Source organism: Mytilus californianus, unplaced genomic scaffold (genome assembly GCF_021869535.1).
Source record: "Mytilus californianus isolate M0D057914Y unplaced genomic scaffold, xbMytCali1.0.p SCAF_6, whole genome shotgun sequence".
NCBI lineage: Eukaryota > Metazoa > Mollusca > Bivalvia > Mytilida > Mytilidae > Mytilus > Mytilus californianus.
Genome location: NW_026262712.1, coordinates 30,079,779 through 30,099,105, shown reverse-complemented (window position 1 = coordinate 30,099,105; position 19,327 = coordinate 30,079,779). Strand labels below are relative to the sequence as shown.

The following is a 19,327-nucleotide window of genomic DNA, read 5'->3' as shown; positions in this document are numbered from 1 at the left end:
GGCGCTGTTGGATATGATATCCCGTTTGTGATAAGTCTAAGGTACTACCAAATGTCCAAACGAAATCCTTGTATGTGGGGAAGAATTTAGTAAACGTTTTAAATAATTTGTGGTAACGAAATCCCTGGCTTAAAGAAATTACAATTTAAACATGAAAATAGTTCATTGACAATTAAAACGTCATTACAGAGACGGACATAGCAATGAGTTTCGAAATAGATAGACCGCAAAAAGTGGTCAAAAAAGCAAAACAAAACTAACAATATGTAACGAAAAATCGTCTCTTTTGATGAAACTATTTGTTTGCATTATGGATGTAATTGTCATGTCAAAATGTTCATGCCTTTTGAGGCCCTCTGGGGAATAAAATGTTCTTCTTCTTCGATACGCATATGTTCATGACCATACACATAAGGTCCAAATAACATTGACACTACCATTTTTTGCACCATATGCGCATTTCGATAATTAATGTCTCTTCAGTGATGCTCGAAACCAAAATATTTAAAAATTAAAAAACTTAATAAAACACCGAAGAACTAACAAAACCAAAAAGGATCAAAAGTAAAGCCAAACCTGGAAAGGAATCAGAGCTTTATATTAGGGAGATACATGTATTTGGCAAAACTTTTAGGAATTTTGGGTCCTCTTATGCTCTTCAACTTCGTACTTTGTTTGGCCTTTTGAACTGTTTTGATGAGAGCATCACTGATGAGTCTTTTGAAGACGAAACGCGAGTCTGGCGTACACAAGTTCAATCCTGGTATCTACGATGAGTGTTTTTCCTTAATATAAAATAATTTTGAAATTTTGTAACAGCAAATTTGAATTTTACATGACAGTACCGAAGTACTAGCTTCGGAAAGAGTTCCAATTGGCACCTCCCACACAATAAACTATAAGGTGTTACATGTATGTGTATATTTCGTAGAGTGGGTATGTCATATGGAACTCGTACCATAACTTTTGGGCTGGTGATACACTCGGGACTAACAGTCCAGCATCAGAGGTATCTACCAATACTCATATGGTCCGGAACATGTACAACTTAAAATTAATTAAAAAAAAAGATACCCAAACATTTTCACAAAATGTAAATTCTTTGAAAATGATTACAGAAATTTCATAATTCGTAACAAAATCACGAACAAATCTTTATCAAACCATGACCACATGTTCATAAAATCTTCTGAATAGAATGCCGTAACACGTCGGGTGTTACATTTGGAGCAGGATCTGCATAACTTTCCTGAGCACCTGAGATCATTCTTGTTTTTAAGTGGGGTTTATGTGGCTCAGTCTTCAGTTTTTTATATTGTGTTTTGTGGACTGTTGTTTGTCTTTTGGTCGTTTTTCGTTTTTTGCAAGGGCATTGTCAGTTTGCTTTCGACTTATGAGTTTGACTATCCTTTTGGTATCTTCCGCCTCTCGTTGATTTAAGCAATGAAAAGAGTAAAGTGGCTTCACATATTGCTGCCCCAAAAGTAAGACTGTGTTTGTAAAAGCAACAACACAATGAATACAGAAATTACACTGAAATAATCAAGACAATTGTATTGACAATATCTATAACACAGAATATAATAAAAGAGGGTTCATTCATGTCCAAAGCGGCTATGCCAAGTGGTAGCTAAACATGTATACTTTGAAATAGTTATTTGTTTTTATAGTAATTAAGATCATAACACAATGTTGACATCTGTAACCGAATTTTTGACATTTCTACCTATTACTTCGTTTTGTTTTGCTCACATATTGTTGTCAATATAATGGAATTCTATGCGACTGTCATACAAGTGAGAGGCTTAGTTGGCTATAAAACCTTGTTTAATCCTCCCTTTTCTATATAAGGAAATGACTGTACTAAGTCAGTAATATGGAAGTTGTTTTACATTCGTTTTAGCTTTTGATTTTGCCATTTGATTAAGGACTTTCCTTTTTGAATTTTCCTTGGATTTGGTATTTTTGTTATTTTATTTTTTACATGCGCACATCACTTAATATTTTGACTAGATTTGAAAGTGTCATCAAAAATCGAAAGTCTGTAAAATAAAAAGAAAGGTACAGGTTCTGGAAAGTTGAAATATGTAATTTCCTTTTTAGCTTGATCGTTTAGTTTTTAGGGGCTTCACTCATATAGAACTAAATTTAACAATACGAAATGTCATAGATATGTGCGAAATTGTCCTCGTTTGAAACTACCATCTGCTTCCTTATGCTGTCAAAAAATATCGTACTCGGTTTAGTGAGACCATATTTCTTGGTTTGTATCTCTTTGTATTGTTTTCCATCAGGAGAAATCACAACGATATTCTTAGAATCAATCCCAACGACTAAAACATTTCTCTTTATCGTCTACAGTAATTCCTCCTGGGTTCTTTAAAACACTTTCATTCTTGAACTCCCAAACTGATTTTCCATTATACAAACAAGATACTTTACTATCATAGGGCACAGTATAGAAAAAATTGTCACCATGCGTAGCAATATATGAGTCCTGCGACGTTAATATGTTTGGAATATTGGTACAGCTAAAGTATGTACATGATATCATAGATATGAAATTTCCGGTACAGCAGCAAATTAATGATTTACCATCGAATGTAATGCCAAAAGGTGTACCAGGTAATTCAAAGAACCGCTTTATTTCTCTGGTGGTCAAATCACAATTAAAACACAATCCTTTTCACTTGCTATTCCAGTAGTTACGGCTACTGTATTGTCGTCTATACATGCTAAATCAAAGGCACTATATGAGTCTAAAAGTTTGATGGTATATTCAGTCTTACCATGTGAGTTCAATGCAACTAGGCTGTCTTCATCGTAATCCGTAAAAATGTATCTACAATTTGCAGTTACACAACATCCCCTAGTTTCAACACATGAAGTTTTTAGTTTCTGCCTAAAATTTAATTGTATGTTGTTTACAGATCGTTTTTCTTCTGTCACAAGTATTTGAGCTTGTCTGTCTTTCTTTCTGACTAATTTGATGCTTTCAGACGGCTTGCTATCAACCAGAATGGAACCAAATTTCTTTACATTAGTTAGAAAATCCTGTATCTTAGCATCGATGGTACAATCTAAGCCAACTGTTTCTACATTCTTTTTTTGAACAATGGACTGGATGCAGTGCTCGTTTTTGGTGATATTCTTCAGGATCTCTCTCATACCAAGGAATGTTTGTATATCGGAAGCATAATTCTTCATGTTTTCGATTTCTTTGTTGCAATGAACTATTCCTTTGATTTGATTATTAAGAGAAGAAACGATTGACTGAATCTTTTTGCAACATTCCTCTTCTATTTTGTCAAGTTCTTTCATGAATTCCTCTTGCAGGTTATCAAGGTGCAGGTTTATCTGTTTTTTCATACACCTTACATCGATCTTCGATGATCTGTTTCTTTTTATTCCTAATCATTTTTATATTTTTTCCCTGTCCTCTCTGTTTCGATCGATATTAGCTATCATATCCTTCAAGCTCTGTTCCATATCTCGGAACACTTCCGATGACTTTACGTTCATTGTAAGTTCTTCAAGAAGTGTAAATCCACCGCAGTTTCCATGTTCTTTAATACACTTGTAACAAATTGAACATTCATGCTTAACACAGTATTGTAGGTATTTCTCATTGTGATAAATGCATACTAAGTCGATATTACCGATGAACGAAGGTAAATTGTTGTAGTCCGATATAGGGATGATCTGATGGCCTCGGGATGATTTTGATAGACTATGGTGTTCTTTACATTGAGTGCACAGTGCTTCCTCACATTCTGGACACCAGTGCGTAGAGGATGTGGTAAGATGTCGGAGATCACATATCGTACACAGTGAGGTATTGGTAGCCATTTTACAGTTAGTCTCACTAATTAAATACAAATGATATGATCTTTATTTTCTTCATTAGATTTGGTATGACAATCCGAAGACTTTGAATATAAAACGAAAAGTTTGCATAGTTTAAATAGTGTATCAATCGCACTGCTGACCTCATATAGATTATGTTACCTTTCAAAGGCGACGTTTTTGTTTGATGTTTGAAATACCGGTATCAAAATTTATTGTTTTCTAAAATAATTTGTTCATATGTGTTGAAAGTAATTCAATGACTACAGATACTATATGAATTAAATAATGTTCACAACATAAGTGTAACAAATATCAGTATTAATATTTTTGATTGTATCTTACGTTTTTTAATTTGGGTCCTCGAACTTCTTGCCCGTAATGAATAACTGCCAGAAACTGTCAGCATAGCTTTATTTTGAAGGTTTATTGTTTATATCTAAACATGATCAATGGCATTATCAAAAGATGTTTTGCTTGTGTGAAATATATTTGTAGGCAATTTTGCTAAAATTTATTTTTGCAATATTATTTTTAACTACGAGCAATACATTTTGGTCAAATATATAAATTACAATACCGATAGACTTATTAAGAGATATCATTTGAAAGTGTTGGAGATATCTTTGCAATTCAAGGACAACATAATGGTTGTTGTCAAACGCTCTTGAAACTTTACAGTTCAGATGAATTCTAAAAGCGTTTTTGTATTCCTAATTCAAAGCAGATTCTTAATGTGTACCAAATATATACCCCCTTGTTTGGGGGCGCTTTTAACCAAGTTTTCTGGAAGAATAAAATATCTCAATGAAGTTAAAGCTGTTTCTAAATATCTATTTTGAAACCTAAATGTTCAATCGTGACTTCATAATGACATCACCACTGACTAAATACAGTCATGTACATCGTAACTCCTCTGTTTCATATTAATTTATATTTTTGTCATTTATATCTACAATTGCCAAATCGAATTGTAAGTGTAAATTGTTTTACAGAGCGCGATTAGATATTGCATTTTTTGGATTTCATGATTTACTTAGTTTTGTTTCTGGTTCCAAAAAAAAAGCTGCATTTCTTGATATATAAATGAACAACGGTACTAATATGGTCACGAATTGAAACAAGTAAATTGCATCTTGTCCACTTGTGTTCGATTAGAACAGATGTCTTAGTTCTCATGTTTACATAATTAAATTCATGGGATTTAACCCTAACGCTGTATTGGTTTTGATATAAGTGGGGTAGGCAACGTCAATGAGACATCAATCAAACGACTATAATACCAAAAGACATCTACAGCTAATAAAAGACAGGTGCCTGTTCGATGTTCCTAACTTTAAATTGATCGGTACTTATACATCCCGCCATTGTGTTATTGTGCTATGGTCATTTTTGTATTCCTTTCTTTCATTTCTACTTATATTCTTTGTCTATATGTTTTTCTTTGTTAACATATTTGTTTGTTTTTATCGTGATTAAGATTATAACACAATGTTGACTGCTGTACCCCTATTTTTGACATTTTTACCTATTATGTCTGTTTGTTTTGTTCAAACATTGTTGTCAATATAATGGAACTTTATGCGACTGTCATACAAGTTAGAGGTTTAGCTAGCTTTAAAACCAGGTTTTATCCACCATTTTCTACATAAGGAAATGCCTGTACCAAGTCAGGAATATGACAGTTGTTTTCCATTCGTTTGATGTGTTTGAGCTTTTGATTTTGCCATTTGATAAGGGACTTTCCGCTCTGAATTTTCCTTGGAGTTCGGTATTTTTGTTATTTTACTTTTGACAAAATCTATAAAATCTGAACACAATTAAAAAGAACAATGAAACGATGGCATTTATACTAAAATTCCTCAAAATAGATAGTCAAGAACACGTGTCCACAGGACACCATTGACCCACTCGCACTATCATATCTTCATGCTAAGTAACTATTAAACAGGGACAAACGCGTAAATTGGTATATTAAGTTAAATGTTAATCTCACAATGAACATTGGGAACTTAATTTCAAGTTGATCTTCCCCCAACTGATTGTAAGCTACCTTAACCCAAAACTTTAACCTTCAAATGTACTGATTTTACACTATCAAATTTGTAAGTTCAGTGAATCTTAGAAGACAGAGCAAAAAATAAAATAGCATTTAAAGACGTTATTTGGGACTACGTACTAGGCCTGCTTATATCTTGTATGACACGTACAGTATATGATAGGGTTAGTTGAAATACAGAACGTTTGACGTTATTTTTGTCTTCTATTTGGACATTCGCTGATTGAAATTAAAAAAAAAATCATCTGCAAATTTCAAATTACCGTTTATTTTGAATTACAAAAAAATAGAGCATTGTAGAAAGTAATAAACAGTTAAATATTTACCTTACATCGTAACAAGGAAGTTTGTCGTTTAGACAGATTTGTTTACCTGATACAATGCACGTACTAGTATAGGTAATCAATAATAAAGTTGAGTTATCGCTCTTTTCCTTGAATAGATCAATGAATCAATCAATGAAATTGTTAAGAATTTTGTTTTCGTGAATGCAGCTAATCAATGAACAGTTTTTCTGCATCAGTCAAAGATAGATTTAACTAGATTTTGAGCATTTTTTCTTAATTTTATGGTAACTTTGCTCACAAACTAGATATTATGTTAAAATACAGGTCGTTTGACGTTACCTTTTCCCTCCTTTTGGATCATTCAATGATTGAAATTAAAAAAAAAAAAATCAAAAGTACTTTTCAAATTACCGTTAATCTTGTATGCAATAAAGTAGAAAGTAACAAACAGTTAGATATTTACCTTACATCGTAACAAGGAAGTTTGTCGTTTAGACAGCTTTGTTTACCTGATACAGTACACGTATATGCAATCAATTATAAAATTGAGTTATCGCTCTGTTCCTTGAATTGATCTATGAATTGATCAATGAAATTGTTAAGAATTTAGTTTTACTATGAATGCAGCTAATTAACGAACAGTTTTTCTTCATCAGTCAAAGAAAGGTTGAGCTAGATTTGAGTATTTTCTTCGAAAGTTTGACATAACTTTTTTCTCCTTTTGGTGCATTATTTTGATGATTGCAATTAAAAAAAAATAAATCATACTTTTCAAATTAACGTTAATTTTGTATGCAATAAAGTAGAAAGTAATAAACATTTTAATATCTACCTTACACCGTTACAAGGAAGCTTTGTTTACCTAATACATCATTGTACAGTACACATATATGTAATCAATGATAAAGTTGAGGTATCGCTCTTTTCTCTGAATTGATCAATGATTTTGTTAAACATTTGAAATTTGTAGCTCGTCAAGTATAAAGGTGATTATATATCCTTGGCTTTATTATTTTTTCAGTTTTCAAGAGCGATTTGGATGAATGATAATCAAGAAAAGCGCTCCGGACAAACGTAATTTACAAAGTGTAATTTTCAGTAAGATACACGTAGTGGCATCAATCTGGGGATTCTAAGGGAAAAAACGATGAGCTGCCAAGTGATGTCAAAAGCTTTTCGCAGTTTATATAATCAAATAATACGAAGTTGGTAACTGTTGCATCAATTTGAAGTATGTATTTCCAAGTTTTCAAGTTTTACCATCATTTCTAAAAATGTGAATATTTGCTTTTAATTCTAGTGTTTTTATTGGCTTACACGTTACTTATTGTCAGTAAAAGTTCCAACTCCTAAAGTTAATTTTTGATACATTTAGAAATTTTTTCTATGTCCTTTTTAGAATTATAGCTCTTCAACTGTTTCGATTCTTATACATTCTTGGCTTTCACAATATCCATCTGTGAGAGTTCCTGATGAATGTAAATCTAGAAAAGCGATTCGGACGCATAAAATTTATAAAGTGTTATTTTAATTTTTTATAGCACTGCGTCGATACCTCTGCTGGTGGACTATCAGTCCTCGAAGGTATCATCAGCTCAGTAGTCATTACTTAGGTCCTGACATGATTTATAACATATCTTTCCTAACTTGTCCGTTTATAAATTGATAAATTATAACGAAACTAAGGTTTCAACTCCCTCAGACAAAGTTGATCTTACATGGGTTTGGCAATTATATTTAGGTCCTTTTTGGTCATATGACTCTTCAACTGTTTCGGTTCTTTTAGATCCTTGACGTTCACAATATTCGGCTTTGAGAGTTCATGATGAAGGTAAATCCAGAAAACATCTTCGGACGATTACAATTTATAAAGTGTTATTTTCAATTTTTTGAATAGAGCCAGTTGTACTTACCCTTCCGGAGTTCCTGAAATCATCTCTCATTTTTTGTTGGGTTCGTGTTGCTCTATATTTATTTTTTGCCATGTGTATTATTAGACAGTTGTGTTGGTTTGTTTAGTGTTTTTTTTATTGGTCTAGGTTTTCCGAAATAAGGCCAACAATTACAAAATCTAGGAGATATACAACAAATCATTAATAACAACATATGGATTACATATTGATTTCAAAAACTGAAGTTAATCATAATTATAGATAGGTAAAAAGTAAGTAAAATAAAATTATGTGTACCTCTGACAGAACAATAATATGCAATGTAAGAGAAAAGTAACTGATAGCCCCATAATTAGGTTCAAAGGAGATCAACCAGAATATTTCGTTTTGTCACAAAGTCACAATGTTTGTGATATCAAAAAGTATAAGTGTTACTTAAGAATTGAATGCTTCGTTTTGTAAATTTATTTGGGTGTAAAAGCGTTGACCGAAGTACATTTTGTATGAAGCGCTTCATTCTAAAAATGTGCGCGCGGTAAACGCTTTTACAACCCTATAAAATTACGAAAGAAGCATTGAATACTTATAACTACATTTTTTTGCTAGGATAATGAAAACACGATTTCGATCAAATTATTCTTTTATTTACCTGTGCACTTTATTGTGGAAGCTCGTGTCATCATGAATGTTACATTTCATTTTGAAATGAAGGTTAATTTCAGAATGACGCGAGATTGCTGTTAGCCAATAAAAATAACGTATTATAATAAAACATACATGTAATGTAATTATTACATAATACTATTTAGTTACTCCATGATAAAGTGATGTGGAAAACAATAGCTTATTTTGATTGTTCTGCGTCATTCTGCGTTTAATTGAACTACTGAAAATTTAAAAGTTTTTCCGATGTAGAAGATGTGACGGGATAGGTTTCGAAAAAATAAAAACTCTTTTTTTAAATTTTGATACCATTATTTGTTATCAACATTTCTTGAAATCCCAACAATTCGTCTCGCATTTCTGACTTTTTCGCAATAATAAATGCACGCCAAAATTTCTGAATTTACTGCAATGTACAGTCTAAAAACATGTTGAGTTCTTGTAATTCTGTTGAATGTGAATATTAATAGCATGAAAATGACACCAGATCTGATTTCAATTGTTCCTAAAAATTAGACACAGCCAGGCAAAGGGATGGCGTAACGTTCGGTTATATTATACCAACTAAAAAAATTGGTACAAATTTTCTTCTGAAAAAGATTCAGTTTTTTCAAGTGTGTTTTAATTATTTCCATATTTTTCCGCTCGTGGAATGTACTCCTATACTTTTAATTATTTCCTCCAAACACTGAGTTCCTCTTCCGACATTTACCAAAGCATTGATCAGAACAGCTATGGTTGGTCTGACTCGCTGATCATCTTTCCATTTAAATAATATTTCTTTACATTGTGCCACTAAATTCCGTCTATTGTTGTACTGTATAGTATCTAATGATGTTATAGATAATCCTAATTCTATACCAAGTTGGTAGGCTACTACACCTATTACTTGTGCCAGCTCATCTAGTATTTCATCTGTTGGAATCACATCCATATTTTCCTCACTGATATCTGTAAAGAGATAGCAAGCAAATCACAAATATATTGTAAAGGGATCTAAATTATATTTTTAGGATAATTTCTTCTCATACTCGTAACTAAACACTAATTGAAAATTATTGTAAATAATGAAAATCAAGCTATCAAGGTTTAAAAAAAACAACAGACATGCACACAAATATGTTTGTACATTTTCCATGTTGATTAATGTGTCAGTGAGTTGTTTTTCTTATATTCCTATTTCCTTTAGATAAACATATATATTGAAAGTATTAATAACACAATGTAGTTATAATAAGCATTAATCAGTTTGCATTATAGATTTTTGTATTTTTTCAAAGGGAGATAACACAGGGGAAAATCAAATTTATTTAAAATATTCATAATTCACAAGCACTTTTGTTATATGAAGTTTAGTTTTAATCAATGACATAAAATTAAACATATCATGCTTTGATAATAAAAAAAAAACCCATAATTTTTCAGTTTTACTAAAAAAATATGTTTTACTAAAGAATAAAATAGAAATATAACAATACAAATTTTAAAACAAAATAATATCATAACATATCATAAACATTTAAAAGGTCTTTTTTTCCCAGTTTTACGATAGTTAGTATAGATCAATCTTTGTATGAATATTATGTAAATTATGTATAGAACACAACAATATTGGAAGTCACTGTACTATACTATACTATATCATACAAAAAAAGAAAGCAGTAATGTTCGATTTATTATTGGAATGACTGTAATATTTTTTCTGTCTATGAAGAAATAACATCAAAAATGTGGTGCACACTGAATGTGTTATTTAAAAGTGTGCACCACATTTTTTAGTTATTTCGAATAGACAGAAAAAATTACACTCATTCCTTATAATTTAATTCTAAATTCCATTTTTAAGGAGAAAATCAAGGAAAAAACGTTGATGACATCACGGTCACATGACAAAACTATATCTATGAGCTGATAGACAAAAAACTTTAAGCCAATCAGAAGACGTGTTACATCCAAAATTAAATTATAAGATTTTAACACAGAGTTGCCGCTAATGATGAGTTATAATTAATATATACGTACCATATTGTCCTTTTCTGATTCTTTTTGCCTGCAATGTATGGTATTTTTTTTTTAGAATACAATAAAACAAACCTTTCAATTTCAACGACACAAGAGTAAGCATGAATATGCTGTTACGGCAGATATTTTTGAAGGTTTGTTATTTCCGCGATTTAAAGTTTCTACCCGGTGTTATGTTGTTCATTTGCAATAATTATTCTAGCTCACGAAACTAACCAACATGCAAAAAAAAAAACCCCAATGTTTACAATATTTAAAGCATATCACATATGTCCATTATATTAATTAGGATACAATTTTCTTGATGCATAGCTAATAATGACCAATATTCTAACAGCAAATAGTTTACATTGTGGCAGAGTCCGTAGCTTAACATGTTCATGTCATATGACATGCATGTTATCATGAAAACTTACCAAACGTCATTAGGCATCAAACAGAAATCACTTTGTCTACATTATAAATAATTTTGGCAAATTGGCACTGATATGTTATCAACATTTTTCTATGAGCAAGATTGGAATAGTAGAAACATATTTTTAAACATTGTGGCCGATATCGTACAAGCCTCAGCAGAAATGATATGGACATTCTATCATTCTATCTAATCTGTATAGATTAACATGCCCTTTTCCATATTGGCCCTGGTATCATCCCGAGACTTCCATATCGGCCCGAGGCTTTAGTCGAGGGCCGATATGGGTCGAGGGATGATACCAGGGCCAATATGGAAAAGACATGTTATAATCTATTTATCACATATTGAAGTTCTACAGAAAAGAGAAAAAAGTTCAATTATAACAATTTAATGAAACAAAATAGGTAAACTCTTAAAAAATTTATCACAAAATTGTTATAAATTGTCGTTAAGGATGCAGTGACGTCACGTCATTTGGAATCAGGGCACAATAACCAATATACTCTTTTTTGCCCCTGGGCAATTTTGAGGTTATTACATATGCAAAACCCAACGTATTCGTAACAAATATGTGATAAATCAAAATACTTACCTGACAAAGCATATGGGTAGTAAGTTTCATATCTGTTAAAGCTTTTGCAATGTTTCCAAATCTTCCTTTATATTTGTCTCTCCAGTTGACCATAATTTTTAATTTAACAATCTGAATCTGATCATAATCGCATCTAAGGTCTTCCCATTCTTGAAATGTCATACCAAGATATATTGCTAACTTTCGTATTGTGGTACCATCACATCGTGAAACTAGTCGTTGAAGTTCAATATCACTCGGTATCTGACTCAAGGCACCGTCTTGTAAACCTAAATGTGTACACAATGATACATGATAATGAATCCCAATACCTTAGTGATTAAAGGTTTGTTAACATGATGTTTATTTGGTATAAAAAGTATGAATAACCAAAAATTAAGATTGTACTTCCTAATACAAGAGTACCTTTTACGTAAAATAATAACCAAAGTCAAGTTTCCAGTCAATGCAGGATTTGTTTAAATCAAAGTTCTTTAATGTCACCTTACGATATGTTTGTGATATCCTGTCACTCGACAACCCACATTTCAACGAATTTGTGCATCTCATATATCCATTGAACTTTACATTAATGGATACACCTGCCTCATATCTAAAAGAGGAAGTTTGAAGCCCTATGCCAATATGTAATTCTTTGTAGGTCAAATACCCTTTAACGTATTAATGTGTATATACATCCTTGGATTTTATTGGAATTTGAGCGCTCCAGATGAAGGCAAATACAGAAAAGCGCTTTGGAAGCACACACATTATAAAATGATTTTCGTCTCGACTGATGTCACTATACACCATCCAACCAATTAGCAAAGTACCATTCTATGAATTGTCTATCAAAAGTACTTTTATCCCGCATATAAGAACCATTTATCATAATGTGATTTTTTAGAGGTTTTTAAATAACATATTTTATGCATTTGAAAAGATGAATTCTTTGTTAATATTGTTATATTTGGCAAAATAATAAAAAGAACAGACAAACAACAACAGTTGACATCATGGGTACTATTTTATAGTGTTCCTCAATCTTGTTGAGGCAAAATCAATTTAAATACAAAAAGGAACTGCGAAAAGTCAGGTTCCTTTACACTGCTTGGAGGAAGATGCATCGACTTGATGCAATAAACTGGTAAATCGGATATCTTCAAAATCAAATCTTCTCCCAAAACTTTAAATTTTATGATTTGAATATAAAAATGATGTAAAAAGTAAAATAACAAAAATACCGAACTTGCAATTCCTCCTAAATTGTGTAGTTATCTGACACATTAGATTTGTATAAAAAAGAGAAAAACTTGGGCAATCAAAAAAATAATCAATAAGAAAATAGCTGATGAAAGGACAAACAACAATAAAACATCATTACATAGACAATTTCAGACTACGCAACAAGAGTGCCTACAAAAATCGAGGATGTACTCAGGTGCTCAAGTATTTCCTGCTCCACATGTGTTACCTACTAATATTAGGTTGTTATTCAATGGAGAAAATTCTTTCTTTGAATTAATCTAAAACCCCACAAATGATTGAAGGTCAGGCTATTCTTGCTGATTGGATTAATATTCATGAATGATAAATCGTTAGGCAAAATATATATGAAACCTTTACATTTATATAATGCAAAACTTATATTCATCTAAGTAATTGTGTGTTTAATAAAATATGCGTTTTGTTAAAATATACTTTTTCACTTTTTGGTTTTTTGGAAAATGTTGTGTGTGCTGTATTTAGACCACTCTACCAAGAAATTTGTTTTACATGCACACGTATAAAAATTGCGGTTTTTATCCAACTCAATCATAGGTTTGAACGTTGTTTTCAATTTAGACTTGTTTATAGATTATTATTCATACACTTTGTGTTTAAACATTATAATAAACAGTTTGATAATATCTAGATAATGCGATTTACCTGGGCAGTTCTCTTCACATTGTTCTTTTGCCTGAAACAAGATATTGCTTAGAAAAAAATAAACTATTCACAAAAATGGTTATAAGATGATAATTCTTTTTATGGATGTGGGCTAATATCACTTGTCAAATTTCATGATTACCTGGGATATTTTCCTCCAGTATTTTTCAATAAAGACCTATACGTATTGCTTTGAATGGGTAGGTTACAGCCCTTCATGTGACAGAAAGATGCGTTAGTAAAAATTGATAGGAAAATTAAAAAAGTAAGTTTCAAATGTCCAACATCACAGTGTGCAAATATTTGGAAAATGCAAAATATGTTATTGGTTAATTCTGAAAACTTCTATTCTAGAATCAAGCTTTTGTGAATAATCTAAAACCTCAAATAAATGAATAAGTGTTTTTCTTTAACAAAGGGACTGGTAGAACTGTTTAAGTCAAAAGAATAAATGATTGATCGCATGTGCAGGTGAAGGGCCTCCTTTGTCTTTGATATTAACGATAGTTGCGTTTTACCTACCTTGGTCTGTCAATCATATGTGCTGATTTAGGGACTCTTTTACCTTTGTTATGTAATAACCAGAGATGTGTAAGTTACATACCGTTGAAGGACATATTTTATCTCTATTGTCAACAGGAAAGTAGTACTTTTACTTATCCTGGTCTGTATATTATATGCTGATTTAGGGCCTACTGAACCTGTGTTTTCAACAGGACAGTCACGTTTTTACCGATCCTAACCTCTATATCACACGTGCCTGACAAGGGCCCTATCTACCTTCCTTATCAACAAGACAGTTGTGTTTTTACCAAGCCTGACTTGTTCATTACACGTTCTATCTTAAAGGCCTTATTTACCTTTGTTTTCAACAAATGAGTTGTGTTATTATCTATCCTGAACTACGCAATCCTTATATACCTGATCTTGATTCCAAACATTCCACTTTTCTTTAGTATGTAAAATCTTATGTTTATCGCAGATCCATTCATCAGTTGTCAAAGCTGTCTCTTCGGTGATATAACATCCTAACTTGGAGCATCCATATTTAATGTGGAAGGGTAGTTTGTGGCTGCTAGGGGTTGCATGGACTGTGGACTTATAGAATTCTGATATTCTCTCCAATGTATTGAACATGCATCCCTTGATACCAGTGGCTATATCTGGAACAATCAGCCCATTAGAGGTTTTATGGACTATGTAAAGCAGAATCCTGTTGCCTTCAACACATACAACAATGTCATGTACCTTATTAAATGATAACCCAATAAATCCTGAAAACAGTAGTTTTCTTCCTTTATATATCTTCGTGGTCCACATACTTAGACAGGCGCTGATGAGACGGTTTGGGAAGGCGGGTGGTATAATCGTCCCTTTAAAAACGAATGCCAGACTGATAGCTTTCTCTGGTGTGCATTCCTGTGTTATGAAACCCGTTTCATTTCTTTTTGTGAGCATACAAGGAACAAAGTAGTTTTCCACTTGTAGCCGACTCCCTGTTTTAGTATCATATCTACGCTGCTCTGATAGAATATCAAGGTGAATGAGCATATCAAATATGAACTCTTTGTAGGGTAATATTTTCTCAAAGTGCTTTTGTTCCCAAATAAGATAGAGATTTCTCCTTTGTATTATTCCACTTCTTGACATTTTTTCAAAAGTATTTCTTATGGACCCTCTCTTTGGCCAAAATTCAACATCTGTAAAATAGAATTAACCATATAAACAAGTAAGAAAGTTTAAACAATCAGTTCTATATTATCATATTATGTCATATATTTTCATTACAAATATTTACTACAAAATATGTTTTTTAACAATGTATATAGCGACAATCACTGCAAAGATTACCATCATTAAAAGAAAATTGGTAGTTTTGCTTATCCATATGATGTATTCGAATGCTGATGTCAAGTTTACAGCCCACGGTAAAATCACATCCACTGATTTGAATACTAAAGTATTTCTGCTTTTCATGTTTTGGCTATCTAAATTGGTAAACTTTATATATGGATCAGGGAGAACTGGACAAACTAAAAATTTTATTTCAGCAATTTATTTTCTAATTAAATTGATAACCAGTATATTTTGTGAGACATACTTGAACAATGTGCTTTACTCAACTCTGAAAATAAATATTTGCTTTTTAAATACAGACCTTTCATGTACTCGAGAAACATGTAACTGTACTAATGTGTAGTTTGTTTTAAATGTCGAGGTGGTATTTAGTGTAATTGTGTTCCCGTTAAATTCTTACTTGTATCTAACTATGAAGTACTTAATGATGACAAACATTTATCAAATGCCTTTCTTACACATTAAAATTGCAGGCTTAACATCGCTACTGTCCAACCCTATTAAACATGTCAAAACAAATATTCTACTGAAGTTTTAAAGAATGTAACCAACCCCTAGTATTTCTGGACTTAGTCAATTGTATTCTAAAATCTATCATAATAAGGAATACGTTCTGCTTATAGTTTGAGTGCCAATTCATGTTGCTTTTTCTGTTCTTAGAAAAAGTGACCACCATGTTAAAATAAAGATATGTTGTTTATTTAGTTATTGAGTTTTTTTTTACACTTTGGCTTCTTGTGATATAAAGGCTTCATGTTTGAAGGCGTATAGGGTCAGCAACGATAAGTCTTAGAGGATAACAAATATATACTATTAAAATTCGGAAGCATTTGATTTTTAAAAAATGTTTCGAGATTTTCTATTAATGTTTTTGTTCAATTTCCTTATTAAACAAACAGTGGAGGTCAGTGCAATTGTACTTGAATTTCAACTTAAATTTGAAAACGATCTGACAAAAGACTGGTGCTAGCCTGGCAAAAGAAATACTATGGGCTGTTTTTACCATTCTTCCTCCTGAGAAAATAGTATGATCCATATAACGAATAATTTTGCATAATTAATATAACCAGTAAGGACGTAATAATCGCAAACTGGAATGTGTCAAAATGGAAGTAATAGTATAAAATACCCGTAACGAAGGATCTCATTACTTCCACCAGAAGTAGCGGACTTATGATCACATAATCTCTCAATTGTGGAGTATTAAAATAGACAATCTTCCCAAGAGAGTGTTGGAAATGTAGAAAATCTCTGAGCTGTTCAGGGGACAGGACGGACACCTTGCTGATGGCATTCAATTCTTGAACCTCCGTCAGTGACAATATTTGCTTCCCGTCAGCTACCAACTCTGCAATTTCAAGTTCAAGGGGAACACAAGCATTTGGCATTTTCTCTCCCCAACATGGATGTTCAAACGTGAGATCTGTAATGGCTTTCTTCAGAATTTCAATTTCTGGGTCCGATTTGTCTGTTGCATTGACAAATATTCGTTTGTCAAGGACCAGATGATGTCGTCCTTCGTGGTCTTTAAATAACTCTTCTATTCCAATGTACACCGATTCACGCTGTGTATCAATAATCTCCTATAAAAAGGTACTAAATGAACAAATATTTGGTGTCTAAAAGTTATACCCTGAGACATGAAATAACTATTACCTAATTAACAAGTTTAGAAGGAGCTCATTTAATATAGGATAAGGTCATCTGAATCAAGCTGTTTGGCCTGACAAATAGTAAGTGCAATCCTTAGAAGGTTTTGTTAACGCAATGCAAAATTTAAACAAGAGTGTCTAACAGATCTTAAAAGAGCGAAAGATTTACATCTCATCACTTGCAAGCTGCTGACTTAAAACGAAGTAATTCTGCTCAGTAGTTCTCGAAAAAGCTTTATCTTGTCTGATAGAGGATGATTTAAAAACGGTTGAAATAAGTGGAACATACCCAAGTAAGATAGATCTAGTATTACAACGCAGAATTCTATAATATATATAACAAACGGAACATATCCAAGAAAGTAGTCTTATAAAGGTCGATTCGCTACCAGATACAACAAGAGAGGCGAAAGATACCAAAGGGACATTCAAACTCATAAGTCGAAAATAAACTGACAACGCTATGGTTAAAAAAGAAAAAGACAAACAGACAAACAACAGTACACAAAACATTACACAGAAAACCAAAGACTGAGCAACACGAACCCCATCAAAAACCGGGGATGATCTCAGGCGTTCATGAAGGGTAAGCAAATCCTGCTTCATCTGTGGCACCTGTTGTGTTACTCATGTTAGTACAAACCTGGTGATAAGTCTAATTCGGTAGGTCATATTCGGGGAAAAGGGGACGGGATTGTAGTGACGACAATTGGAACAAAATATATTCTATAACGGTCAACAAACTCGTGAAGGCGTCCGTAACATTTACGAAGGAATGATTTCAACTTCAACACTTGGAACTTTCGGTTTAATAGCTTCCCTGTGAGCAGCAACCCTCTATCAAGAAAATCCTGATAGGAAATACAAGCTCTGGAATATCGTATCAACTGGGAAATATATACTCCATATGCAGGCGCTGCTGGAATGTGGCTACATAGAAATCGAAAGTTCATAGTTGGGAAGCTGAAATCATCTCTTTGTCGTTAAGTTTTATTTTCAACCGACTCTCGTTGTCAATTTCTAGATGTAAGTCAAAATATGAGTCATATTTAACTGTATCTATTGTATCTTTTATCTCAAGTTCGGTGCGATAGATGCGTTCAACTTAGTCACCAAATTTAGAATTATTCATTGAGAGAACATCATCTATATAGCGGAAACTGAAGTTATGGAACCTAATCAAGAAATCTATTTATATTGTTATAAAGAAGGATTCGATAGAAGATACATCAAATGTAGGATATCCAAGTAGGATCGATCTGATAAATTGTTCTCTTTGTTACTTAATCTTTAATCTACAGAACTAGTGTTGCCAGTATGTTGTGTTCTTGTATTTTATTTTTAATATTTTCTATTGCACAATAGGTTTCCTCTTACTGATCATAATATTTACCCACTCCTGTCGATTCTGAACACAGTATTTTCAGAATGCAACAAATATGTTCTGTATACATTTGCTATTTTAGAATAATTCACCTACCCTTGGTATTTTGTCCTTATGAGTAGCTACGAACAATATCTTTGGAATGCCTGTATAGACAGCCTTGCAATATGTTAGGATGCAGTTAACCCAGTGTTGTAAAAATACTGAAAATACAAAATACGATTAGAATCGGTCCATTTGCACTTTCAAATATTATCTTAGGGCCGTTTTCACTTTCTAATATTATCTGAGGGTCATTTAATTGTCAATTTTTTTATGATTAACCTATTTTGCTTATTTTTTATGATATATCAATGATAATTGTCAGGTAGAGTGGCTCAGGAAATTTACTGATCCATTTTATAGCATTGTTTTGCTTCCATATGAGTTGAAAACAATCATTGTGGTCACAAATAGGGTGACATTGACTCACAGCTGTATGTTAAATTTGTCAGTAACATGTCAACCATGCTCTCTCTCCCACTAAAACCAAATGTTGTGTTGTTATACTGACACAGCAATCCATCAATCCATCAATGACTGTAAAAATGTTTTGCTCTTTAAATAAGTATCGTTCATGTAATGTTTACTCAATTCATATGAATAAAGTGGATATAATTATATACCATGAATAATTCTGAAATGACAATAATCCTTGTTTTTGTCCTTTAAATATTTATCAAAAATGTAAAGGCAAAAACAACTTTG

The 19,327-nt window shown here is 32.3% G+C and overlaps 1 protein-coding gene and 1 long non-coding RNA gene across 8 annotated transcripts in view; both read right to left on the bottom strand.

The window, feature by feature from the left end:
* Positions 1-1,534: 1,534 nt before the first annotated feature.
* On the bottom strand, positions 1,535-6,720 carry LOC127705056 (uncharacterized). The gene is made up of 2 exons (XR_007983622.1): positions 6,656-6,720; positions 1,535-3,865 (listed from the first exon to the last, which is right to left on the bottom strand). It is a non-coding gene; the product is annotated as an uncharacterized LOC127705056 (long non-coding RNA).
* A 1,605-nt stretch (positions 6,721-8,325) lies between these two features.
* The window catches only part of LOC127705045 (uncharacterized), a 36,941-nt gene continuing 25,939 nt past the window's right edge, over positions 8,326-19,327 (bottom strand). For all 7 annotated transcript variants that reach the window (XM_052209298.1, XM_052209297.1, XM_052209303.1 and 4 more), the window contains 7 exons: positions 18,677-18,783; positions 16,674-17,127; positions 14,609-15,387; positions 13,688-13,718; positions 11,780-12,048; positions 10,770-10,797; positions 8,326-9,698 (listed from right to left, as the gene is read on the bottom strand). In XM_052209298.1, coding sequence (XP_052065258.1) covers positions 9,373-9,698; positions 10,770-10,797; positions 11,780-12,048; positions 13,688-13,718; positions 14,609-15,387; positions 16,674-17,127; positions 18,677-18,783 — 1,994 coding nt within the window. In that variant the 3' untranslated portion in view covers positions 8,326-9,372. The remainder of the gene's footprint in view (positions 9,699-10,769; positions 10,798-11,779; positions 12,049-13,687; positions 13,719-14,608; positions 15,388-16,673; positions 17,128-18,676; positions 18,784-19,327) is intronic.